This window comes from Gasterosteus aculeatus, chromosome 12 (assembly GCF_964276395.1).
Source record: "Gasterosteus aculeatus chromosome 12, fGasAcu3.hap1.1, whole genome shotgun sequence".
Taxonomy (NCBI): domain Eukaryota; kingdom Metazoa; phylum Chordata; class Actinopteri; order Perciformes; family Gasterosteidae; genus Gasterosteus; species Gasterosteus aculeatus.
This window is the reverse complement of record NC_135700.1, coordinates 12,766,583-12,792,250: the sequence shown is the minus strand read 5'-3', so window position 1 is coordinate 12,792,250 and position 25,668 is coordinate 12,766,583. Positions and strand designations below refer to the sequence as shown.

Sequence of the window (25,668 nt, the reverse complement as noted above, 5' to 3'; positions counted from 1 at the left end):
TATATTAAATTTGAATTAACGGCGATTGGGTTTTTGCACGCCACCATAGAAAAACATATTACTGTGGGTCCAAACAATGAATGAAGTTCAAACTCAGCTGGCACTGTTCTCTAAAAATATCGTCTATCTGGACAGTGCAAGCAATGAAGTATATCAATAATAACGATATTGGTGATAACTATACATTATTTATAATAATTATTGTTATTGTAGGCTCTTTGGTAATACAGCGGGCTGACAACGCGAGATTTGTATCGCTTCACAATGCGTGAGGATGATTCAGGGCACGGCAGGGTTCTGTTCAGCTGCGTTCAGGAATACTGGTAAAAGTAGGCACTTTTCAACCGTTTGGACAGACAGACAACTAACGTTACATTGGTATTTGTAGCTGCATGTTGAATACATCCATACACACTCCGGTTGTAATTAAATATTTATTTGGCTACCTTACTGAGGATTCAATTATGCTTACGATAAGACTCGTAAGTAAATACTCTCAATAGCGGTAAATGCACGTACATTTACAACGTGATAATTAATTACACAACACTTGTAAAGGAAATCGGGAAGATATCTAATATAAACACGGATAATTCCATATTCGTTTCTATAAATACCCATTTATAATTAATATCTCGGAAACGCCACATACATTAAATAAAAGTGATAAACCTAATAATGTGACGAATACGAGCCCCCCCAAATGCATCTCCGCCTAGCCGTTGTTTTTTCTCCCGCCCCCTTTTGCTCGGCCTGAAAGCGATTCACTCTGATGACGTCACTTGCAGAGTTGTCATGGCGTCTTCGGGACCGAAGCTTCTGCTGCAATTGAGCTAAAAAAAAAATCTGTCGACAGTCTGTCATTCGAAATGGAGAAAAATGCAAACCCGCATCGAGACACCGGCGGGAGCTCTTTGTGTGCCCCGATTGCGGGAGAGATGGGCGATGTTACGACTGTCGGCGTAGTGAAGGGAACGTCCGAGAAATGCAAGAATAGTGACGCTCCTCTCTGCACTTTGGTCAACGTTAGTTGCAATAACAGCACCGCTGATGTCAGCGCTCCCAGCCACGTTAATGTCACGTCCAGTGCTGCGAAGTCTGGCGTTTCCGAAGCGCTCCCGCTCCCGGAGGGTAAGAGGAACGACTCGGAGACGCGCGGCTCGGGGTTCGGGGATGAGATCAGTAACGGGATGGGGCACGACTCGATGCTGCCTGCAGAAGATAGCGAGGGTGGTGCCTCGGAGTTAGTAAACACCGAAGCGGACAGCCCGTGCACGCGTCTCGCCGAGGAAGGCGCGCGTGCACGGGACGATGTTCTGGCCCGTGGAGAAAGTGAACCGACGCAACTTGCCGAACCGACCCAGCCGTGTCCGGACCGAGCGATCGGCGCGGGCGTCAAACCCGGGCTGTCCGGCGATCGCACCTCATCGGAGGGACTGCCGAGCGGGAGCGACCCCGACCCTAGCCTCGGCGGGGAGTCCAGGAGCATAGACTCGCTCGAGTCCTTCTCCAACCTCAACTCTTGCCCCAGCTCCGACCTGAACAGCGAGGGGCCGGAGGACCGAGGACTGGCTCTGGCCCTGCAGGGCGAGCACCCGGTTGACGGGACAAAGAGCGCGAGCGCAAAGGACCGAGCCGCCGGCCAGCCCATGTACCACATCAAGTGGATCAAGTGGAGGGAGGAGAGCACTGCGATCATCACCCAAAACGAGAACGGCCCCTGTCCACTACTGGCAATCATGAATGTGCTTCTGCTTGCGTGGAAGGTAAAGGTTCAGAGACCAGATCGATTACATGGATACTACCTTCAAAAAGGCCATATTGTCCCTCATTTTGCTAGATGGGCTAAGGACCATTTCTTGTAAGACTCGTTTTTGCTTATGGTTAATATACACATCCTACACTACATCTATGAGTACAAGGGCATCTCTAACCCTCATCAGTCCCGATTTATCGCCACATGTTGCCACTAGTTATTATTCTATAATGACATGTTAGTGCATATTGAAATACACATATTTTTAAAACCTTTTTTAGTTAACTTGTGTTGCAGTGCTTTGTTTGATAAATACCTAACCAATGAATGAACGATGGGTGTCCATGTCTCACTGCTGCAGGTTAAGATGCCGCCTATGATGGAAATTATAACTGTTGAGCAACTGATGGAGTATCTTGGTGAGTTTTGTTTTAGCTATTAAACATATTACTCAGAAACAAGTTAATGCCGCATCGTAGCATACTTTAATACTAATAATATGTTGACCTGCTTTCAGATAGTATAACCCATAAGTCCACTCTTTTAAAACACATGTGGAACATAAATCCACTGGCACTGAGTTTCAACCGGCTTGTAAACATTCTAGTGTTTTACGTCCTCTCAAATTTGAGAGGTCAGATCTGTATGTGTGTGTATATGTTCCAGTCAACAGAGGAAGCGACTAGAACAGAGGATTCCCCCATGATTAAGTCTGCTTCTGTTCCAAAGGAAACCGAAGCTATCTTCTCTCTCTGGCTGTATCCTGCCCCTTTATATCTAAAAATGACTTGACAGTATCAAAGCAGAGTGCGTGGTTACAGCAGGGGTTCCTCAGAGGCTGGTCTTCACTAGTGTCTCCTGCCAGGGCTTTTAGCATCCACTGCCATAAGTAGACTCAAATAATCCACATTACAGCTATGGGATTTTCCCCTCACAGTAATAGTTGAAATTGTTTCCATCCATGGCTCAAACTGTGCTCTTGTCTCTATAAATTACCTCTTAATAATGCTGGAATTTCAGTTTCAAACAGATTTCTCTCTAAAAAAACTTGTTGTGGATTTGGGAGAATTTTGCCTGTGTACAACAACAACAACAACAACAATGATTCTGTTCTTGTCCCGTGTTTCACAGACAAACACACCAAGACTGATAATTGGTGATGTGGTTGAGATGTGGCGTTTAGTGGGTGGTGGTCATTGAGGTCCACCACCTGCTAAAGACGTGCTGCAGAACTCCACTACAAACAGTATATTAACCTGACTGGTGTATCATTTTAAGTTCAGTTCATGCAGAACACTCATTTGTTCCATCATGCTCATAGATCATTACAATTATAAAGTCCAAATTATTCCCCCCTTGATTTACTTTAAGAGTACAGCAAACTACAACAGGTCCGGTCCAGGCGTTGTGGTCGGGCCGCTGCAGAGCCGAGTCGTACAAGCTCTCAGGTGGCAACAAGGTGGACTGACTGAGAAAACAGCTGGCCAGTGCTAAACACCCAACACCCATCTACCCCCGATGCATCTCATAAAAACCCCTCACAAGATCCGACTCGTATGAAAGGCTTGAGCTACGAAGCCTTTGCTGTGATCAGTCCAGGCAGGGATTGTTTTGTTATGTATGTGGAACGTGAGTCAACATATCTTTCCCTCTGTCACACGGCAGGTGACTACATTCTTGAAACCAAGCCTAAAGAAATAACAGAGGCTCAGCGGCTAAACTATGAGCAGGTAAGTCCTGCATCATCACTGCTGAATGCTATCATTGAACAAGCATGTGTTTTTGCTTATTGTGTGTGTGTGTGTGTGTGTGTGTGTGTGTGTGCGCGCGTTAGTAAGCTGCTGACTGTTTATAGTGCTTTAGGAGCGCAGCGCTTTTGGGAATAACTCCCTCCCTGTTTGGAAACCAGAGCTGGACAAGTTGAACATGAGCTCTCACTTTGTCTCGTCAACACACTCTCAGCTGTTTTCACCGTCATCGCTGATGTATTTTCCCCACAGTATTCAACGTGCGCGCACGCTGCTCCGACGGGCATTCGGTAGCTCGGTGCCTTCACTGAAACAAGACTTTGTCAAGTTGCATTGAATTAGCAGAGAAGGTCAGTGGATGTTCCATTACAAACCACAGCTTAGCATTTTCCCCCGCCGCTCTATAGTTTACATAAGATGTGCCTTGCAAGGCCCAGGGAGTAAGTAACATGGGTCAAGAGCGTCAGATTATGTTGGTTAACACGGCTGTGAATGCTTAGAGACGCATGGCTGGGTTCTGTGCCGGGCTATTATTGTGTGTGTGTGTGTGTTCCCCTGCTTCCTGCCATCTCCACTGACCGCTGATGGTGTGGGAGAGGCCCGGCCTCCTCTGGCAGAACACCAGCACATCTGTAAATGATTTGAAGGCACACTTGTCCCTACATTCAAAGAGTAAAAAGAAAGAATGCGCAGGCTCCTCACGGACGCAAATGCCGCTCTAAATTTAAGTTTGCCTGAAATACACCTCCTGAATAAATCAGTGGTGGCCTTAGCATGCGCTGTTGAAGTAGAGTAGTGGTAAGACGTTGTGTTGCACAGTTATTATGGCAGTCTAATCCTAGACCCGGGCCTGAGAGCTCTTTAGCGCGTGGGTGTCCTCGCGTCCGTGTGCTGTGGTTGACACAGTTTTCGGAGGCCGCGGTGGGCAGAGGTCTCGGGAGCTTAGAGAGCGCCAGTCTGAAAGTGTTTATGTGCATGTCAAACAAAAGGTGTCCTCTTGTTTGTACCTTGGAATAATGTGCTTTCATTGCTTATCGGATTGTTAGAAAATACAACTGAACCCACTCTAAAAAAAAAAGAGCTGCAGGAGTTCACATACGAGCCATACGAGCGTATGGAGGATTAAAATAGCAGTTGCACGGCTGCTCTTTAGCTATTGTTAAATATTTACTTGAAGAAATGGGACCTTTATTTTCCTTCTCGGTTTTGGTCTCGTTTGGTGTTCAGCTCAAGTCAATTCATGCAGGATGACGGTTCGGACATTAAAGGAAATGGGTTATCCTGTTAAAGAAGCCTCTTGTTTTAATTTGATGTCGTTTACAGTAATGGGGATTTGTTCACGAAAATCGTATCAAAGCTTTACCCTTTGTTCTTAATAAAGCTGATAAAATCCCAGCTTGGCATTCAAAAGCATCTCTCTCAGATGTTGCATATGTCCATTAACCCCTCGCCTGTTTGCTGATGAGTGAATGCTGTGTGGCCTCCCCGGTAATCAAACTGAAAGCTTTCTGAATAGTAATCAATCTGTAATTGAGTAAACGGAGACATTAAGTGAGGCGACCGCATGATGAGAAAGCGCTGATGGTGATGCCAGAAAGAAAGAAATGTTTTTCAATCCTAAAAGCTCATAACGGGAGTAAATGGAGAGACTGTGCTTTCTATCTGAACAGGTTGTTGGAGAGTGATTCCATTCAAGCTCATAATTACTTACCATATGTGTGTGAAGGAGTGCTGACAAACGTTAGAAACTGTAGTTTAGAGCGATGAGGCATCCTGCAGAAATGTAGAACACTGACAGCTGCTGATTAGTGGAAGGATCCATGAAAGTATGACCCACATTGTGGGACATTACAGACTTGTAAAGTGTTCATTATTTACAGCTTCTGCTGGTGGGTCACAGCATTATGTAATGTTTTACTTTTGTACCGTGGTTGATAGGTTGCTCTTTAAGTTAACAATGGAAAATTGAAAATATCTAACAGTTGCATTCCCTGAAAATGGCTTAATTTAACAATGTCGTAAAACCGTTTTTTTATTTTCTTGCTTCGCATGAATTTTGTATTATAACCTTTACATTCAGCGAACTGAAAAAACGGCTCATTTTTCGGGAAATGCTTTTTTGTAGACACATTTTATTTTTCTTGGCAGCTAGTTGGCAAGTTTTAACTGCCACACACCCATTATCAACTAGTGGACTCTAATGTTAATAGATGAGAGAACCAACCAAATTCCTCATCTTGGTACTGGAATGCCATTTTCAGTCAACTACCAGTTAAATATATCTACTCAGGTTCATGTTTTCAGGTACATTTTGGGTGTAAGTCAACACAGCGAGTCAAGCAAACAGGCTTCCCGTAAACCTCCAGGTTAAAGAGTGAATGTAAGAATGCAGAAAGTCCTCTGCGAAGCACTACGCTCATATTGTCCTGTGGAAGTGCAACACAAGCACGGATGAATGCAGGTGATGCTATGCTAATCATCTCCAAGTGCTCATCTGTTGTTGCATCCCTCTGCCCTGAAACAAAGAGGCACGGTCCATTACACAGCCCCGCTAATCCCCACGTCACTTCTGCTCATGAGCATCCTAATCCACACACTCCGATGGGCCGGCTGGATCTCACAGCTCGTGGAAAAATAAGGGAAAATAGAGTGTGTTCACTGTTCTGTGACCTTTCGCTCATTTCTTTTTGCATTTGAAGGCTGGACATTGGCAAATAAAAATGTAAAACATTAGTAATTTAACTATACATCTTTGAGGATTGCAATACATCATGGCAATTGAAAAAAATCACCCCTAAAAATTGTGTTGTTTTTTTTACAGCGTTAAGGTGAGCTGGTCAACAATATAGTTGAATGTTATTTAGAATATTAGCAATGTCACCTGTGAAAATAGTCAAACCGATTGTGTAGTGCATGGAATTTTGTTCCAATGTTGTAATTTAAACCGGACCTTTTGTACCTAATGAAATAAACACTTTTTATTTCTATATTTATTATTTTATATTTGTTTATTGACATGAATTATTATTATTTTTCTTCCCTGTTTCAAAGCTGGTCAACTGCAAATAAATCTGCAGTTTGTAGAATCGGGTTTACATTGTTTGGACATCTCTAAAGTAATTGCTTTCAAGTCCTTCACGGCTGTCTACATGCTCTAGTAGTTGATTGTGAAAGCTTTGAAATCAAATGGAAATCCCTCACAGCCACATGAAAGAGTTGTAGGGCTCAGCTGTGTCACTTACCCTGATCCCAGACTTAATTTGCACCGGAGGTTTAGAGCCAGCTGGGGAACATTGCTCTAAGACGTGATGCAACAATTAGTTTATTTTGTGGGGTTCACCGTTGTGTGGATCTGTGCATGTGACTTATATGGCATATACATGATGCGTGTGTATTCAAGGTTATCACCGTGCCGTGATCAAATATTCTCGGATCATTTGAAGATGAATAGTGGAAACAGTCTCTTGAATCATTCCGTCATTCATTCATTGAAATTACATAAATTGTTTATACATGTATTTATTTAAACCCTTTCTCCTACAGAAAAAAAAATTATAAGAAAAAAAAGACTGCTGAATTAAATGTATTGTGCAGCTAAATCTTTAATGTATAACTATTGCTTTGCTGGTCATCCCTCCTTTCTCCCTCAATTTCCTGTCATGTGTCTCCTGTCAGCTATTAAAGCCGAAAAGAAAACAAACATTGGGTTTATTGTGGGGCCAGTGGATTGCATTATTCTGCCATTTCTCCTTATATTTTGTCCTCCCTTCGTGATATTAATATCATGTCTCATAGCGATGAGCCTAAGAGCTCACTCAGAAATGTAATATGAAAAAGTTTCCTGGCAGCGACCTTCAATCCTTCTTGTGGTTGTAGGTTTATTAAGCAAAACAAAACAAAGTGCAGTAAATATGAAAGCAGTCAACTAAGGCCCATTGAAGTAAGCATAAATAGGAAATCTTAATTTTAAAACCAATCAAGGTGCGAGTGTAAGGAAGCTGTTTTTGTATTGTACAGGAATAAATGGCAGCTAATGGCTTCTTGATTGGTAGAAAAAGCAATCGCTGATAGCTTCAGCTATGCTGACTGCGTGCAGACAACCACAAATCATTTAACAGTCAACGCCGGCTGTTTGTAAGAGATTTGATTGTGTGCATCTTATGTTCCCGTTGTTTAATCCTTCTGCTGCATTGTTTGTCCAACTTTCTGAGCGAAGGTCTGAACCGCTGTTCTCCTTCTTTCCCAGAACATGAGTGATGCCATGGCAGTGTTGCACAAGCTGCAGACAGGTCTGGATGTGAACGTGAAGTTCACAGGGGTGCGAGTCTTCGAGTACACCCCAGAATGCATTGTGTTTGACCTGCTCGACATCCCTCTCTACCACGGCTGGCTGGTTGACCCGCAGGTGAGATGGAACAAATGTGTTTTATGGCCCTTCTCCCTCTCCTGCACGGGTCTTAAATTCACTACGAGTTATCAAGTATTCTACCCAGCTGCTGCAGGTCACTCTCACGCTGCTCCTGCTCCTTTTTGCCCTTCCAGTTGTGGTTTTGTCTTCCTTTGCTTTTAGTGAACCAGTTGGACGCATCCGCAATATTCTTTGTTGTTCTTGTTTGCAGATGGATGACACTGTCAAGGCAGTGGGCAACTGCAGCTACAACCAGCTGGTGGAGAAGATAATATCATGCAAACAGTCAGACAACAGCGAGCTGGCAGGGGAAGGTGAGTCCTTTCTCTTCACTCCCTGTGGCCTGCGTGACCCACCTCCCCCCTTCCTCAACCCCCCCCTCCCCTCTCCCCTCATCCCCGCTCCCCTTCTGTCTTCTTGGAGGTGGAGAAAAGCAGAAACAAAGTCATGCTCGCTGGGTAGTGGAAGCAGTAGTTCAGTGGGACATTCATTACTTGTCATATATTTAGGGGATTGTCCAGTGCAAAGACATTCTGTACAAAGCCACAGACTAAGTATGAGACACGTGACGTAACCGCTCATCAAATGACCTACTTCCCCCGCTCACATGCAACGTGGACACAAGATCACTGCGAAATACGCACATTTACATGATGGCTCCATGTTTCCTCATTAGTTCATCAATCACAATCTCTCCTTCTCTGGTGTTCCTGTATGTGTCTCTTCCTCTTCTCGCCCCCCCCCCCCGCAGGCATCGTGGCGGAGCAGTTTCTGAACAGCACGGCCACTCAGCTCACGTACCACGGCTTGTGTGAGCTCACGTCCACCGTGCAGGAGGGAGAGCTCTGTGTCTTCTTCAGGAATAACCACTTCAGCACCATGATCAAATACAAGGTAAACACTTACATCATACATTTGCTTTAATTAAATGTTTCTCTTCAGGCTATTCAGTATACTTATACTTTGACAACAAGTTCATTTTAAAAGAAACGCCTTGAATAATATTTAATTGAGGTTTTACTTTTGCTATTAACCGCAGTAGGTTAACAACAATAACTTACAATCAGGTTTTGCCATCTACATTTTCTGTTTCTCTTCCAAACAGAGCTTAAGAGCTTCTGTTTTTCTCCTGCTTTGTTCACCGCCCAGACTTTGCCATAACATGTCCTTCAAAGCTGCGTCTCCGCGTAACAGATTTAGACCCACGATGATGACCCTTTATTAGGTTTGCATCCCATCTCAAACAGTGCCTGCCCACAGCTGGCTTTCCGTGTCCGTGTGGCCTGGACAGACCTTTCCTGTTATCTGCAGGAGAGGAAGCGGAGGCTGCTTTGTCTAATTTTGAATAGTATTATCATCGTTTGGCAAGCGAAGTAGTGCGTATCACCTATAACCCTTCAGACAAAGCGTCACGTTCTCTTGAAATGACCCGGCTGCCCTGTCAGATGCACACCCATCACACGGGATGACAGGCCATTCAGTCATTTTGGGGTTTGCGTCTTAGAAGTACAGTAATCCCTCGTTTATCGCGGGGGTTACGTTCCGAAAATGACCCGCGATAAGTGAAATCCGCGAAATAGAAAACTTTTTTTTTTTTTTACAATTAGCAACTATTACATGTATACAAATACAGTGACTCGCGTGTAGGCCGTTTCACTGCTCTTCAGACTGGGCCGCTGCATCCTGACTGCGCTCTGCAGTGTTCTCTTCTTCTGAAGCCCGCGGTGCAGGTGTGTTTGTTCGGGAGAAGAACATAGTGATAGGCAGCTGTTGTCGCTCTTTTTTCTTCTTTGCAAAAAGATCCTTGTACACCGACATGCCACCATCGATTACGTTGGAGAACTGTAATGAACGGCTCGGGAGTGAGTTTTTAGCGAATCAGAATGCAGAGCACAATGCACCAAAAAAAAAAAAATGCAATATGAAAATCCGCGAAATAGCGAATCCGCGATAAGTGAACCGCGAAGTGGCGAGGGATCACTGTACATGAATTCCTGTAAGTCTGCATACAGTGGGACACTTGATGAAATATGTGTGTGTGTGTGCTGGTTTCCTAGGGCCAGCTGTACCTCCTAGTTACAGACCAAGGTTTCCTTACGGAGGAGAAGGTCGTCTGGGAAAGTCTGCACAATGTCGACGGAGACGGCAACTTCTGTGACTCTGAGTTCCGGTTGCGGCCTCCTTCCGATCCAGAGACTGTTTACCGCGGCCAGCAGGATCAGATAGACCAGGTCTGAGCACTGATGCAGGCAAGACTGGCAGAAGCAGCAACATATCCACTCCAAAACCACAAGTGCGCTTTATTACAATGTGCTTTTTCACGCCATCAGTGTACCACAAAGGCAGAGACAACATTCCAGACCAGTAAGGTCATACTGGTCTTTACTGTGCTAATCGGAGAAACACTGAAGGAAAGGAGAGGCTAAAAGAAACCTGATATAAAAAAAATTCACTTCATCCTTCGTTAAAGAAAAGAAAGTTGCTCAATAGTGTTTTATAGCTCCTCTTACCTGCTTTTTCAACGCACATGAAAATCGCCTCTGACTGGTCAGCCAGAGGGTCCAGCAGAGCTCGCTGATGAATCGTCTGCCTTTGTACCAATCCACACTACACTAGATTAGCCTGGACACGTGCACGGAGGCTATTACTTTTTATTCTCCTTGCTTGCTCAGGCCCAGCACCTCCTTTATCTCCAAGATGGGGTTGGTGAGAAAGATCCATTCAGGCAATTTTCTGCATTTGTAATCAATGCTGTTAGACTGAAGAAAACTTGTCATGACCCCAGTTTGGAAATTGGATCTTTTTGTCATTGAAAAAGTAAATTACATATTAAAAGATACTGAGTCTAATATAATAGATAGCAACAGCATAAAGGGAGGTTTTATACATTGCAGCTCATCTAATTACTACCAAAATAATAATGAAGATACAATGAAAGTACAATGAAATGAAATGAAAATGAAAATGAATGAAGTCCGACCCAAATGGCCCAAATGAGTTGTGGATTGGAAGAATGCTGGCGTGTGGCTTGGTTTACATTATAGGCTCAGGGATCAGATCACAGTATGTCACATTAAAAGCTTTGCTCCTAAATCATCAAGCCCCTGTCCCCCTTTCTGCACGTTCATGTCAGGACTACCTGATGGCGCTGTCGCTGCAGCAGGAGCAGCAAAGTCAGGACCTGCAGTGGGAGCAGCTTCCCGAGGGCATCAGCGACCTCGAGCTGGCAAAAAAACTTCAGGAGGAGGAGGACAGACGAGCCTCCCAGTACTACCAGGAGCAAGAGCAGGAGCAAGCGGCGGCGGCGGCGGCTGCAGCAGCACAGGTACAGGTGGACAGGGAGGGGTTGAGAGGGGTGAAAGCAAGTGAGCGAAGGAGGAGAAGTGGGACAATGTGTGGCATTTAATGTAGCATAGAGGGAAGAGTCGGACTGGGGTGGTTCTATCTTAAGGTATGCTTATACATTTATATTCAAACACTACCCAATACCTTGTTTATGAGGAGATTCCCAACATTCTTGTGTCTTCAATCATGATTGAATGGCACCATAAACATTTCTCCAGGTGAAGTAATTTGTTTCTAATGGCCACAAGCTGCCATATTTGTCTGATCACCATGTTCGAGTTGAGAAGGATTGGTAGCTGTGCCTGTTATATGCAGACATCCGCGTACATGCAGGAGGACATAACTGTCCCGTTTGTGCAGCAGGGCCAGCAGGGGCCGGCCGAGGGAGTCGAGCCGGACAGAGGAGGCGCAGGAGCAGGCGGAGCACCGGCCGGCGCTGGGACGGCGGCAGCAGCTGCCGGAGCCGCACCCAGCCCGGGAAAACAGTCCTCGGGCGGGGAGCGCAAAGCCAAGAAAGAATCCAAGGATAAAGACAAATGTGTTATTTTGTAACATATACTGTGTACCTGTGCGTTTTGTGCATTTGCTTATCTGTGAGAAAGGGGATAGCATTTTTTTCTCCACGGACTGGACTCACAACACCCCCCCCCCGCAAACAAGGTAAGGAGACATTTGGAGGAGGCACGCAAAAAGACTACGGGAGGGTTTGCTGTTCCCAAGCCGCTGGTGCCTGCTATCCGCTCTCCTCAGTGGAACCCGTACATCCGAGGAAGGGACACTACCATGACAACCACCGCTATCTTTCATAGTCCGCTACACTTTGTTACAAGTTGCACAGTGCACTCTTATTTGTGATGTGGGGGGTCAAAGAGAGAAAGTTCCCTCTCACCATTTTTCTTTTTTTGTGTGTGTATATCAATATTTCCAAAACCTTTCTAGACAGATGTGCATTTTTTTAAGTTATGCCAATATTCTCATTTTATTTATGCGTGCATGTAGTAGGTAGCTTCTCTGCGTCTTTAAGCTGAGATAGTTTTACCTATTATTTTGCATTATACACTATCTGTGGCCCCTACAAAACACTACCGGTACATACGTGAAGGTGAATTAATGCCAGATACTGTAGCTACGGAACAATTCTCATCGCTGCTGTCCTGTTCAGATTTGCCTTACCAGAGTGTGGTGGTGTTGTGTTCTGGTCTGTTTGAATGTGAATGTGTGGTTGTTTTCGTGTGTGTGTGTGTGTGTGTGTGTGTGTGTGTGTGTGTGTGTGTGTGTGGTGTGTAGTGTGTAGTGTGTAGTGTACAGGTGGGGTATAAATCGATGTGTTATATACGTGTCTCATTTACTGAGCAACGGCGATGTAAGTCTCAATTTGGAAAAGGACACATTTTTTCTGCTGTGTCTGCTGTCTTTTATGTTGAGGTTCTACTCCACAAAAGCTACGTTTTAGAAAACTGAGAATACGGTAGAAGAGGTTTCTGTGTGGGACACAACCATCTTTTAGCACATTAGATCTGGTAGTCCTGAAGGGCCTTTTCCGTCTCACTCTCTTCCTAAAGCTTCGTGAAAAGCTGCAGTGTGCTTCTATGCGTGCGTGCACAATCACGATCTCCTCTGTTCTGGATGTAGAAGTTCCACTACAGTCCGGGTTTGAAAAGATATACAGCAGTATTCTGTAATTGCATGTATTATTCCTCAAATCTGTGAAAGTTCAATTAATATTTGGGAACATTAACAGATCCACAATCCTGAATCCAACCCCTCAAATCTCTGACAGGGAGATCCACATAACTACTCCACTTGATGATGTAGGTCATCTGACTGATTTCATGCTCCTGCTCTCAGCAGATATTTTCGCCCTCTTTAATCTCAGTTCACTCTGTTAAGCCTCCTCCTCGAGCCTCTTGGAGTAGAAGTTCACAAATGTCAAATTCTGATTTGTTATTTGTTGGAAATGAGGCCCAGTAATAACAGTTCACACGTTGAACTGTCCCGGGCCGTAGGGTATATATTCAGAATTGTATTACCTTCTGTGTACATTTCACTGCAGTGTGCAAACACGTGATGTATATATTTGCCTGTTGCATTCTTCTGATGGATTTAGCGAGTGGTTTGTGCCATTATTGTACCGTGGGACTGCAGACAAACTTTTCTATCTACACATTCCAAGTGGATGCCTTGACTCAAAGCCTTCGGTTACAGAATGAGTGGGACCGTTGTCCTAGGAGGTCTTTGCAGTGCTTGTTAAGCTGTCTGTACGATGTTGTTTGGAGACAACAGGCCGTACAGGACGACAGCATGGAGGCAGCAGCAGCCCCCCCCCCGCTGTGTGGGAACCCTCTCTCAAGGGTCTTCATGTTTGTTTGTGGCCCTAACAAGTCTATGTTTTGTACATATGAAAAGCCTTACAACATTTCAACCTATTTTATAGAACAAAAGCAAAACCGGCGTGTTAGCAGACCAAGACAATCCACGCATCTTTCACCACCGGATGTACGCTCAGGCCTTTAGCGAAGGGACGTGTCCTCCAGTGTCTTTCATGTAATGGCAGTTCCTTTCTCAGCGTCTGCTTATGTGTCAACACAACTACTCTGAAACCTTGAAGGAACTTATGTTATTTAAGACCCTCATTGTTTAACTTAACACTTAAAATAGGAACCAAGCTGCTCCTCTAACGTGGACTACCTGGTAGGAATAAAAACCTAGGACGGGGTCAAGAAATATTGTTAATCATGTAGACTTTTTATTGATTTTTTGTTTTGTTTTCATGCAGCTTAAGTAAATACCACATTTACTCATGAGGTGAACGCATGACGGCAGAGGGGAAGCTTTGGGCAGCATTGTGCTATTTTTTGTTTTTGTTTCACCTCATTTATATGTTGGCCCGTTAAGTGAACATGCTGATTAAACATTGCAGTGAACGTTTAAGAAATCTAACTTCACTTCTGACTGTTTGAAGATAAAACATTTTAAGTTGGTTGGTGTGTGTGTGTTGGTATGAGTGAAGACTGAAATGCCATATATTATTTCGGATTTACCACTGCATTTGCTTGCTATCCCTACTCATTACTATCAGAATTATATATTTTGTTGTAATGTAATAGTTTCACCCTCGTTCCTGAGACGAACGGATCAGAAGGATGTTGCGTGTTCAGTGTCTCAAAGTGTGTTTTATCGTATGCCTTGTAAAAGTGACGGTGGGGTAAAAACTGTTAAAAGTGGTGTTTTGACAAGGTGGTCGTTTAACAAATAGTCGTTGTAATTGGTTTTGCACTGTTACATTGATATGCACTAACAGAAGAGAAACATACCTCATTTTATACAGAACATAAATTGTGCAAGAGTGCTATTGTCCTTTGGGTACCTTTAAAAAAAAAAAGAAAGGAAAATAGCCCAAATACGTATTTCAACATGGTAGCGGTATGTTAAACCAGCTGAATAATAATCATTTTTAAACCTATAAAAGGGCTGTAAACATTTTGGGGCTTAAAGTTCAATTACTTTTGTTAAAATATAGTATCGCTTCTATAAAACTTGCTGCAATTTGATATATAAGGGTAAATCTATACCAGACTAAAGTACCAGCTCATATATGACAAGGAAGAGTTGCAACAAATCATAGATTGATGGCATTTGAGTGGAACAGAAGCAGTTTTTCTACAATTTACGGAAATAATGGTACCAGACTCAATCAGCAGAAAATGTGTGTGTGCACACTCATAATTCAGGTAGATTCTTTTTAAGTCCCAAATCCATCATTTTATTGCAAACCTTTCCACAAACAAGCAAACGTTGACAAAAACAGGAAGCGGGAAAGGCTGCGTGTGTGTGTGTCGTCTATGTGGCAGAGGGAAATGTTCATTCTTGCTGTATGAGACGCACAATGCTGAACAATCTAAAGGGAGACATTTTCTTTAATGTAATGGCAAACTCCCAGTTTGTACTTTGTGGTGCATGTATAGTGTGAACTGAAAAGTTAGGCAGAGTAACTACCCCGAGAACACCATTTCGACTGTATGGCCCACATGAAACATACAAGCAGAAGGAAGGTGTGAATATGCGACATTACCCCATTGTGTTAATTTCAATGTTCATCTATTTACAGAAATGACCAAATAATGTATGTAGCCTTTCACAGCACAATCACATAATATATATGGTGATATATAAATATATATATAAATTAACAATGCCTTATAGACGAGGGACATTTAACTTGATTATAAGTACCAGATAATAAAATACTTAAGATCAACAGTTGCCTTGTTGTTTGTAATGAGCACTGAGGACAACCAAAAATGATAAACATGTTTAATCAGATGAGTCCAAGAAATGAACAGAGGATGAACAACGTCGACATCCTTCCCACGGATCAATCTGGCCGGGGTTGGAGGGGAGGCAACGAGGCTGCTCATCAGTTGTTTTAATTGACTCAGGCTTCAACCACCACTCCCTTACAGGTGTGTAGGTAAGTATGTGCAATAATCCATGCAGGGCAGACCGGGACGTGTTGGTCCAACAGTAACAAGGACAAAACAATGAACAGTTCCTGAAATATACATTGGTCAATTTACTGCCTGTGTGAATCAAGATATATTTGGCACATGTGATTTACGAAATCACATAACTGAACTGATTGGGTAAACCGAGTGTACTAGAATTAGCAGTGAAGTGTGACGGCGCGTTGAAGAAGGCACACAGCTCAGCAGTAAACTGATTTGAAAGTCAAATTTTATTTCGGACACGGACCTGTATGCAAGTCGACCTATGACCTGTAAGAGTTTTCTACAGTTTGACATTGTTTTAGCAAATCTACTTTTTACAAAACATCCACAAAGTACGACTTTCTTCCCCCCCCTCAAAAAAAAGAAAATACTCTGTCATCCGTTTCCTCACAGAGAAAAAAATCCAAATGAGTGAATGATCATTTCAATGCACTCGAACACACTAAAACAAAGACATCACAGGACCACTGAGAGGGAAACTATGCCGTTGAAAATATACATATAACACTCAGAGGAGAAGTTCATAACATTACTTCAAAACTTGTTAAAGACCTGGGGCTGTACAATATTCTCCTAAATGTTAAGTAAAACGTACTCCGGGTTGTTTAACAGTAACAACGGAACTGCCAGGAAAAACTTACATCAGGGTAAACACTTTCTATACAAGATAAAATAGCGTTATCAACCTCATGGCTACAAATGTGCCACCTAAAACAGGTGATATTCTAAAAATAAAGAGTTCCCAAAAGTCTTTCCATTTCCAGGTGCTTTAAAGTGGCAGAATTTGGATGCAGCTAAAACTGACGCGGCGTTCCTTTGAAGGGCTTGAATCCACCCACGTTGCCACCACCGGGGATGGAGTTGCTGCTGATCTGTACAATGCGGTTCATTCCAGACGAAGAGTGACTGCACAAAAAGAAACACAGCACTAATGTAAGAAGGCTGAGAAAAGAGGGAGGGACACACATACTATTCACTGGCCATCACTTCATTTTAAGTTTGGCTTACCTCGAAGGAGCCATCATGCTGCCTCGGCTGTCTCCCATTCTGCGATTATCAGGGAAGGCCCCACCCTGGGAGCTCGATGCACCGTGCCACTCCTTCCTCAGTCCCTGATCCCTGCTGTGACGCTCCACCACGACCTGCCGCCCAGAGCTGAAGGACTGCAGAGACACAAGATCGGAATCTGAAGTGTTAAATGCAAATATCAAATAGGGTGTATGGGACTGAATTTACCGGACCAACATAGGAGTTTTTAATAACTCCAGCTTGAACAGATGATGGAGCAGATTTCAGAACTAGCTGACTCGCTAAAGCCTTGAAAATAGTTAACTTTCCCCCCCCCCCCCAAAAAAGACAATACTGAAAGTCTGCCTATATTATATCTGACCTGATCACTCATCACCATGGGCCTCCCTCCGCTCCGATCATTAAAGCTGCTCCTGCCGCGGTTTGCCGAGGCGCCTCCTCTAAGAACCGGGCCTGGACCATCTCTGCCCGATCGCTCCGCACGCATGCGCATAGGTCCTCTGGTCAACGCAGCGTTACTGCAGGCGAGAGATTTAAAAATAATGAATTAGCTTCCCAGTTTGTTGGGCGACGGTCGACAGACGACGCTGACGAACTGCACTGTATTTTTCACCGTATGTCTCCCTTGTTGGCATTCATGCCACCGTCGTTCTTCCATCCATGGCCCCCGTCCCTGGGCGAGCGGTTGTGCGACATGCCGTGCATCGCGGCCCTGGCTCCCATCGGCCGATCGTGCATCGGCACGGGCCGGCGCTCGTCTCTGTCCCTGCGGTCGGTGTCCCGGAGTTCGGCGCGTGGAGGAGCAGCCGGCTCAGCCCGGCGGACCGTCTCAAAGCTCTTAGGGTAGCGCTCGAAGCCAGAGGTCTCTCTGTGAGGAGCGGGGCGACTCTTCTTTGCCTCGGGCTCACCGTCAAACCGGTTACGCCTTGCAAACGGGAGGACCAGAACGGGATCAGTGACATCACACACACAAACCAAAAAGTCGGAAATGTCATCACGTCATTATAATATTCCAGGCATGGATATGAAGAGCAACATTATTATTTGGGAGAATGCATAAAAACGTGCATTGTAGTTTCTTTTGTAATTGTCAAAAGACTGACTCCCTCATTTCCTTTAGCGTCACCAGTACCTGTCGTACGTGTTTGGCTGCTCGGCGGCAGTCTCTGGAAAGCGGCCCCTCTCTCGGGGAGTGAAGCTTGAAAAGCGGTTCTGCTGCCGGTTGTAGTTGGAGCCTTGGTTCAAGCGGACGTCGGGCTCAGGCTGCATCTTCTTGTTGCCATTCCAGTACGAATCGTCTCTCCGGCTGAAACATGAAATACCTCGTTGAGATCTTTGATTTCATTCTCTACTCGACTATTCCACCATATTTTCACTTAGCAAATTGTTGTTGGCTGCTTTATTATTAATTAATTATTACTTTGAACATAGCATGAAGAACCTTTAACTAGAAAATTGGCTGAGCTTTAAAAAAAGGTTTATAAGTTGGCCTGAATTTCTCCTGGAAAAACCTCCATCGCTGCCATTTAGCAGGGAAACAAAGACATTTTTGAATCTTATAAATACCCATGTTCCGCTTCACGGCCCCTTTTGAGGTTGTTTCTCTTTTCTTGCTCATAACGGAGCTGCTCTTGCTGCCTTCGCAGCTCCTCGCGTTCACGCGCCATGCGCTCTGCCTCTTTGCGCCGTTCCTGAATGAGGTAAAAAAAAAAATGTGTATATATATATATATAAACGTAACAATGACCGAGAAACCATCATTTTCGAACGAGTAAGAATATCAATAAGAGCGGTTTCATATACTTCCTGAAAGCAATAGATGCATTTAAAAACAAGCCACTAGTTGACCTGGTCTTGCTATCACCTTCGTCCTTGAAAGGACGGTTAGACATAATCCTTCATTCCCGAGATGGACAATTTAAACTAGCATTTAAATCTTGATTCATATATGAATATACATATAATTTCTCCAAATCTACACTTAATTAAAAAAACAAACTTGATTAAACTTAAGTGTAGAAGATAATTAATGCAGCACACCTTTTACTCATAGTGCGTAGTACACGGTTATCCTACTTAAGCCCCGCCCCCACATGACCCCGTACAGGGCAGCCTCTCTGTACCTGCTCTATACGGATTCTCTCCCTCTCGAGCCTCTCCCTCTCCAAGCGCTCCCTCTCCAGTTTCTGTCTTTCCATCTCGAGCCTTTGACGCTCCCGGAGCAGGTTCTCCCGTTCTTCCCGCTCCCTTATTAGCCGGACGCTCTCCCGCTCCCTGCGTTCTTGTTCTGCAATTTCCCGCCGTCTAAAAATCAAATAAAAAAACTCATTTAACTATTAGACATTACATTAAAAACAAACTACAATTTCAAAGTCGTGAGCTTAAGCGGTCTACCTGCGCAACTCCACGGCTCTTCGAACGCGTTCAATACGAGCCACTCGTTCACGCATCCGTTGCTCCTTCATCTTTTCAAAGGGGAGGATGTCCTGTTCTTCCCCCTTGTTCATAAAAGGTCGCGGTTTGAATCTCATCATCTCTAACTGGGAGAGGGGAAAATAAAAATTCAAACGCTCTAAAAAAGGTCAGACGTGTTAAAAGCCGATTCTTAAAGCCGCAAAGTCATCATGAGTTTGTACCTCTTCAGGAGGAATCAACCATTTTGGCCTCCTTTGAATATTCATGTTGACGAACGGCTGAGGAAAAAATATGTAGTATTATTATTTAGGGAATTAAAAAAATACTTATGAGAATAAGTGAGAAAAAAAATGTGAGAATAATAAACGGTCTTACTTTTTCAAAATACCGTCCCCTCCTAAAAGGTCTCATTTTGCCAAAATTATAGTCTGCTTTGGGATGATGTAGGACGACCATCTTGCCTGGACTCTTCATCCCTAGAAAAACAACAATAACATTCACAAAGGACAGATGTACGGAAATATACTCTAAATCAGAAATGCGTGGCAAAACCTACGGCCATATTTTCGGTCATCTCTCTTGAAAGAATCTTGCCCAGAGTTGGATGAAACGGACTCAGATTTCCCACTTCTAGCATCCTGTTTCTTGGACAAGTCTTTGTCCTTTTCTGGGAGTTTATCCAATTTCTTATCCTCTTTTTTGTAAGATGGCTGTGCTCTAAACATAAGAGAACAAAATGTTAAATGTGCATTTAATCAACATATAATTCATCTTCTTCCGTCACCCACTTGTTGGTCAGTTTCACCCCCGTAGAGCTGCGCTTATCACATGATTTGGTGAAACTTGCTTTGTCCTCAGCTTCCTTCTTTGAGCTCTCCTTTTTGAACGGATCATTTTTGGCCTGAAAAAAAAATGGAAGCAGTGAAATACAAATGACTTGGGGCCAAATGTTTTGCCATAAAGAAAAAGGATTGCGTTGCATTTTGACCGTACATCTGCTTCTTCACTCACCCTTTCAACAAATATCTGCTGTCCGTGGAGCTCTGTACAGTCGAGGTGGGAGACGCACCGCGTCACCTCCGTGCTGGAAGACATGGTCACCAGGCCGTAACACTTTGATCCAGGACTGCGAGCATTTGTAACCACTTTGGCACTCAAAACCTGTTGGCAAGCAATTGAAACATTTTCTTTGACACTGGACATTAAAACACAGGAAAAGCCACAGTTTTGGGTCTATTAAAATTAAAAGGGCACACGTTGATTACCTTTCCATATTTGCCAAACAGGTTCTTGAGGACAGCTGCTTTGGTGTTTGAAGACAGGCCGCTCACCCATATGTTACGAGAAGAGCTGTTGCTGCTGCTGACGACTCCTGATAGACGTTTTCCAAAACACATTTGGCTATAACAAATACTGCACAAAGTTGAATAAAATGAGTTTGGATTCTGTATTTTTAAGACGTGAACCTAATTCTTACCCTTCTCATCTTTGCCAGCTTTCCCCTCTCGGTCTCTTGAAGAGCTACAAACGCAAATATTGTAACAAGTGTAAAATGAGTGAGTGTAAATAAAACCAAATACATCTAGTGGAATTAAAACACCATATTATATACTGTTCAGTAAAAAAAATCCTGTGGGCAAGGCATGGATCGAACCGAAGTCTCAAAGGCTTCATTGCTTTTCCAGTGGTGAGATGGGTCAGGTTGACAGCCAATTTTTTTCCCCCTGGACCAATGAAATCTTCGGAAGTTTGTTCAACTTCAGTGAATCAAAAATAAGAAAAAAAAGAAAAGAAAAAGACACTGCCATCGAGGGTACTAACGCTCTTTTACAATGTTGTAGAAACTGGAAATGGCTTTAAAACTGCTGCAAAGGCCAAAGTAACAAATCAAGAGGTGTTTTCTCAGCTGCTGGTTGATATCAAAATTTAACCAACTTCAGAAAAATAAATCAGTAGTAATTGGCAGGAATTGGAACACCAGTGAACATTTTCCTTATGGCAGAAAAATCTTGAGGCTACCCACAATGTTGCGTTCTTAGTGAGCTGGACTTGAATAACTGACATAGAAAGACAAACCTCTTTGCTTGACCTGATGCCCCAGTAGTGGAGGGGCCTTTCTTCCCAGAATCCTTTTCTTTGTCTCCCATTTCGGCTTTCTTCAGGCCCTCTCTGCCGTCTTTCTTCGAGGGATCGCTCCTGGACCCATCATCTCTGTGGCCCTCGGTCTCTTCCAGCATCATGTCATCATCTGGGGTCCTCTCAGCAGAGGAGTTTGGCTCATCAATGCCCCTCTCGGCCTCTGGATCTGGAAGTTTCACATGTTTACCTGTTTCCAGGAGATCATCACCATCAACATCTAGGGTGATGGCATCATCATTTGGGATTGAGACGGATAGGTGGTCGTCCTCTGCTTCTTTAGAGGAATTCATGGCTTCAGCATCCATCTCAGCCAGTTCGGTCTCCAGCTCGGGCTCGGCCTCTCCGTCAATCTCGGGATTGGTGCCCTCATCTGGGTCGGCCTCAGACTCGGCATCCTCCTCTGGGTCAACCTCAGACTCGGCATCGCCCTCTGGGTCGGCCTCAGACTCGGCATCCTCCTCTGGCTCAGGTTCAGCATCCACCTCAGGATCAGCATCCATCGCTGGCTCAGGCTCTGAATCTGCTTCAGCCGCCACGGCTTCTGACTCTGGTTTAGCCTCAGCCAGTGCCTCAGCCTCAGGCTGAGCAAGGCTGTCCTCACAGGGTGCAGGCTTAGACTTTTCACGAGTACCATCATCTGTATCAGTTACATCTGAGGGATTTAACAAGGATAAACATGGCAAAACACAACTTTTAGCATTGACATGTCGCATGTAAATTGACCTAAAAAAGTAGAATAGAAAGCACATTTAGTGTTAATGGTCATCGAGGGCAGAGTCACCACAGGACGACACAAAACACGGATTCCGAGGAGAGGGGAGGATTCAGTGCTCTTCATTTCTTGAAACACGTTAAGTACTTCAGCCCTAATTCATACTAAACGGTCAATTCCAGATGCTTCCTACAACGCGTGGCAGATGTCCTGGTAGGAATCTCGTGACCAAGCTCAAATGAGGCAGACCAACTCATCAGTTCATCCTTTGAGTTTTCTTTGTGCAAAATACATCCGCGGCTGATCTGTCCACGTAAAGTCATGTCTTCTGAGGTTTCTTCAAAAATCATCAGCAGGGTTTGATTAGTAGATTTTCAGAGCGCTCTTAAAATGCATCTTTCATCATAAAGAGCAACCGGCTTCGTTGATGGTCAACTGTGGAGAGCCGTGCAGAAAAAGTCCTCCCTTTGGTCACAAACGTCGGTCCTTTCCGTACAGAGCCTCGGTGTGTGTGTGTATCTCTTCACTGCACACGTCATGCAGGGGCTGCAGTCAGCCGGCAGGAACGTATACAATTTTCCTGGATGTTGCCTGCAATGCATGAAGTCTTTTGATCTTTCGGTTGCCTCCTCACTCGAGACTTCAGCATCTTGACAAAGTGGCGGCGTTTAGTCGTCCTTGAGCTACCCAAATCCCGGCTTCATTCAGCGGCCTCACAAAATGTGTAATGAGGCGTCTGATTCCTGAGGCGAGTGTAGTGACGAATTCAAACCGGCCAATTGGACATCAAAATGTCAGAAGGAAAGTGCGAGGATCCTCGAGTTCTAGCTTGTTCCAATTCAATGTACATAATAAAATCTCAACTTGTCTGAACCATACCTCTTAAGTCTCCGTGGGCAATGTGGGAAGTTGAATGCCATATTTAAACCAACGGAACGTAAAAAAAATATATGCATTGTTCTTTTCAAAGCACAACTGACCTATAGAGTACAGTTGCTAGCAGAAGCATGAAATACCACTAGATGTGGGGGATGCATTCTACCGGGAGGTCATTTCATCATAAATGCAAGCTGTAAAGAAGAGGTGACCTCATGTTAGCGCTGCGAATAAGAACACCAGCATGTTGTACATACCCTTTTCAGATTCATATTCTTCAGTTTCCTAGGAGAGAAAACACTGAGGTAAGCCAACAAATATGTACTTACTTCAACAAACAGGCCATAATGGAAATGTTAACACTTTCCAACGCTTCTCATTTTTAACGCTCACTCACTGTCTATACACACGGTAGTTTTAAATTGCTTGACAATACGGTGGCTAATTTACTTTCCTGATAATTTACGGAAGTTTCAACCAGTGTGAACTGAACTCATAGTTTTGAAATCAGTTAAGGGTTAAATATAGCCAAGCGTATCTTTGAAGTAAGTTAACCGTTTTGTGTTCAAATGAAATCGGGCGGGAAAACTTGGTTCATCTCTACAAACAGCTAAATAGAGAAATCTCCATGCCACAGAAATGTACGTCATTCACCTTGGACAGCGCATCTTCTTCTCCCGTTGTGTCCGCATCAGAATCCACCCGCCTCCCTGACGGGGAAAAAATATATTTTAAAAAATGAATATGGTATTGCTTAGCCACCCGATGCCTTTAATGAATCAAAAGCAAGGTTACCTTTAGCTTTCCCACTTTTGCGATTTGATGCTTCAGTTGAAAGCTGGATTTCAATATTTTCTGTGTCACCATTTTCATCCTCAAGAGCCTATAAAACGATAGAATTCAAACAAAATGACGATTCAGCAGTTTTTCACCAAGACACAACATCCAGTTAATTGCAAACTCATGTGCCAGGAAGACCGAACTGTGACACAAATAAGTGTGAAAATAAAAAACTAAATCGAGATTGGATTTAACCGTGGTTAAGTTTGTTTATTCATCACAGTCTTGTGGAGAAAAGTAATGACCAATAAGAAAACAGCAGCCCTCAAAAATGTAATGAACTCTTTCTGCCTTTTGATCAGGCAGAAACTGAACTACAGATCTTGACGCAAATTATTTTGAAGAGAAGGGTGGATCCTAAAAAACATGCTCCTTCAAGGATAGAATTAAGTTAGATTTTCAGGTCTCAGTCTGTCCTACCCCAAAAAAATGTAGATTTAATACAAACAATTCAATGAAATGTTATCCAAACCCAACGCTATTTCAACTCTATTGTGAAGGTTATGATACCTTCAGTTCGACTGTAATAGACTAATATTTTAGGATTAAACCTAAATTAAACTAACTAAATTAAAGTCTTTTCAAGCTCTGATAATCCAAAACAGTGTAATAAAGTTAGTTTAGACCTGTTAAGCCCAAAAATGTGTTCATTCTAAATTGACAACAAAGCGAGTTTTGAAAAAATGTATATTTATCAAGTTGGTATTAATCAATCATATCTAAATAAATTAAAAGGGTCATCGGATGAATATTGCAAATATGTATTTATACCACAGATTCAACAAAACCCTACTTCATCCGGATCAACCTAACAAATTAGAGTTGACAAACTAAGCTGCTTGTCTTCCGACGTTTTTTTTAAAGGCGCAGTGAGCATGTGCACGGTCCTGCACGTTGCTAACGTAACAATTAACGTTAAGTTAACGACACTTCATTCAAACAGCTGACGTTTATCAAGTGAAATCTCTTAGTGGTAAAAGTGATAAACTGAGACTCTTCGGGTCTCACGGGTTGTTTCCGAGGAACCTACACGGGCCTTGCAGGTCTGTTGTGCCTCCTCCTCTCACAGCTGAATGTTAGCCTTATAGCACCCATTCAAGCTGGAGTTAGCGCTAGCTGACATTTCCCTTTTTGACAGAGATGTTTACCCGGGCTGTAGTCACACTGACAGAACTAAACAGCCAGCGGACATTTATTTAAAAGGACTAACCTGACTTAAGTTAGCTGTAAATCGGTCACAACGCTAATGCTAGCTAACGTTAGCTTTAGCAGCGCCGCAACCCCCCTTCCTTCCTTCCTTGCACAAATTGGCTTATTTTTCTGGTTACCTGTCTTAATCGTGCGAGAAGAACGCTCTTAACACCAGACGTGTCCAAATTCCTCCGTTTGAGCTCGGATTTCAGATCCACAACTCTTAGTTCTGTTATTTTTTTCGATTCCATGGAAATGGCACCCGTCGCCATTTTACCTCCCCGACACCGGCGCATGCGCAGACGCAAGACCGTTAATCCGCGCTTCTTCTTCGTGTCTTTATGTTTGCGTCATAAAACGCCGCAAAGCTGCCTACTGTAGTGGGGGAGCCAGTGGATGCATTGACATATTGAAAACGTTTTGTATTGCAGGGCCAGAATAGTCTGCCGTCCATTTAATTCAAAGGCACGTTAGTTCCAATGAATTGTTCTGAACTGTATTTGCTTTTTTGTAGCCCTTCATCTGCACATTGTCAATCGTGTGGGTTTTAGATCTTAAAAACCACACGATTAATCCTTTTTTAAGCTACGTCAACATTTGTGTTTGGGCGTTTTTACTTGGTTAAACTGACACTCCTATTGTCAGAATCCATTCACCTAACCATATATAAACGGAGCACCAGCAGTTTATCTATTTATTTT

General features: G+C 43.6%; 2 protein-coding genes across 4 annotated transcripts; one reads left to right on the top strand and one right to left on the bottom strand.

Annotated features, from left to right (window-relative positions):
- Positions 1-428: 428 nt before the first annotated feature.
- mindy2 (MINDY lysine 48 deubiquitinase 2) lies at positions 429-15,515 on the top strand. Of its 2 annotated transcripts, none has more exons than XM_078084827.1 (9): positions 429-1,766; positions 2,118-2,175; positions 3,422-3,486; positions 7,751-7,909; positions 8,124-8,226; positions 8,664-8,806; positions 9,970-10,143; positions 11,046-11,237; positions 11,621-15,515. In XM_078084827.1, exons 1-9 carry the CDS (start codon positions 870-872, stop codon positions 11,807-11,809), a joined length of 1,980 nt encoding a protein of 659 aa, XP_077940953.1. In that variant the 5' UTR covers positions 429-869; the 3' UTR covers positions 11,810-15,515. The 2 variants fall into 2 exon arrangements, with proteins under 2 accessions (XP_077940953.1, XP_040053137.2); XM_040197203.2 differs by having other exon boundaries at positions 11,618-15,515.
- Positions 15,516-15,974: 459 nt separating this feature from the next.
- sltm (SAFB-like, transcription modulator) lies at positions 15,975-25,368 on the bottom strand. 2 transcript variants are annotated; one of them, XM_040169290.2, is made up of 20 exons: positions 25,105-25,368; positions 23,732-23,819; positions 23,591-23,646; positions 23,194-23,221; positions 21,286-22,000; positions 20,687-20,730; positions 20,475-20,581; positions 20,221-20,370; positions 19,998-20,110; positions 19,766-19,926; positions 19,585-19,685; positions 19,431-19,487; positions 19,189-19,334; positions 18,918-19,098; positions 18,361-18,485; positions 17,927-18,100; positions 17,408-17,719; positions 17,156-17,312; positions 16,774-16,928; positions 15,975-16,671 (listed from the first exon to the last, which is right to left on the bottom strand). In XM_040169290.2, the coding sequence occupies exons 1-20, from the start codon at positions 25,261-25,263 to the stop codon at positions 16,560-16,562; spliced, it is 3,141 nt and encodes a 1,046-aa protein (XP_040025224.2). In that variant the 5' UTR covers positions 25,264-25,368; the 3' UTR covers positions 15,975-16,559. The 2 variants fall into 2 exon arrangements, with proteins under 2 accessions (XP_040025224.2, XP_077940948.1); XM_078084822.1 differs by having other exon boundaries at positions 17,936-18,100; positions 25,105-25,311.
- Between the last annotated feature and the right edge of the window lie 300 nt (positions 25,369-25,668).

Excerpts from the sequence above, each read along its gene's own strand:
- mindy2 (XM_040197203.2), top strand. The coding sequence starts at position 870 with ATGGAGAAAAATGCAAACCCGCATCGAGACACCGGCGGGAGCTCTTTG. Across the intron at positions 8,227-8,663 it reads CAGCGAGCTGGCAGGGGAAG|GCATCGTGGCGGAGCAGTTT; the intron begins GTGAGTCCTTTC and ends CCCCCCCCGCAG. Across the intron at positions 10,144-11,045 it reads AGCAGGATCAGATAGACCAG|GACTACCTGATGGCGCTGTC; the intron begins GTCTGAGCACTG and ends CGTTCATGTCAG.
- sltm (XM_040169290.2), bottom strand. The coding sequence starts at position 25,263 with ATGCGCCGGTGTCGGGGAGGTAAAATGGCGACGGGTGCCATTTCCATG. Across the intron at positions 22,001-23,193 it reads AGAATATGAATCTGAAAAGG|ATGTAACTGATACAGATGAT; the intron begins GTATGTACAACA and ends TAAATCCCTCAG. Across the intron at positions 20,371-20,474 it reads TGTTTGGCAAATATGGAAAG|GTTTTGAGTGCCAAAGTGGT; the intron begins GTAATCAACGTG and ends GCTTGCCAACAG.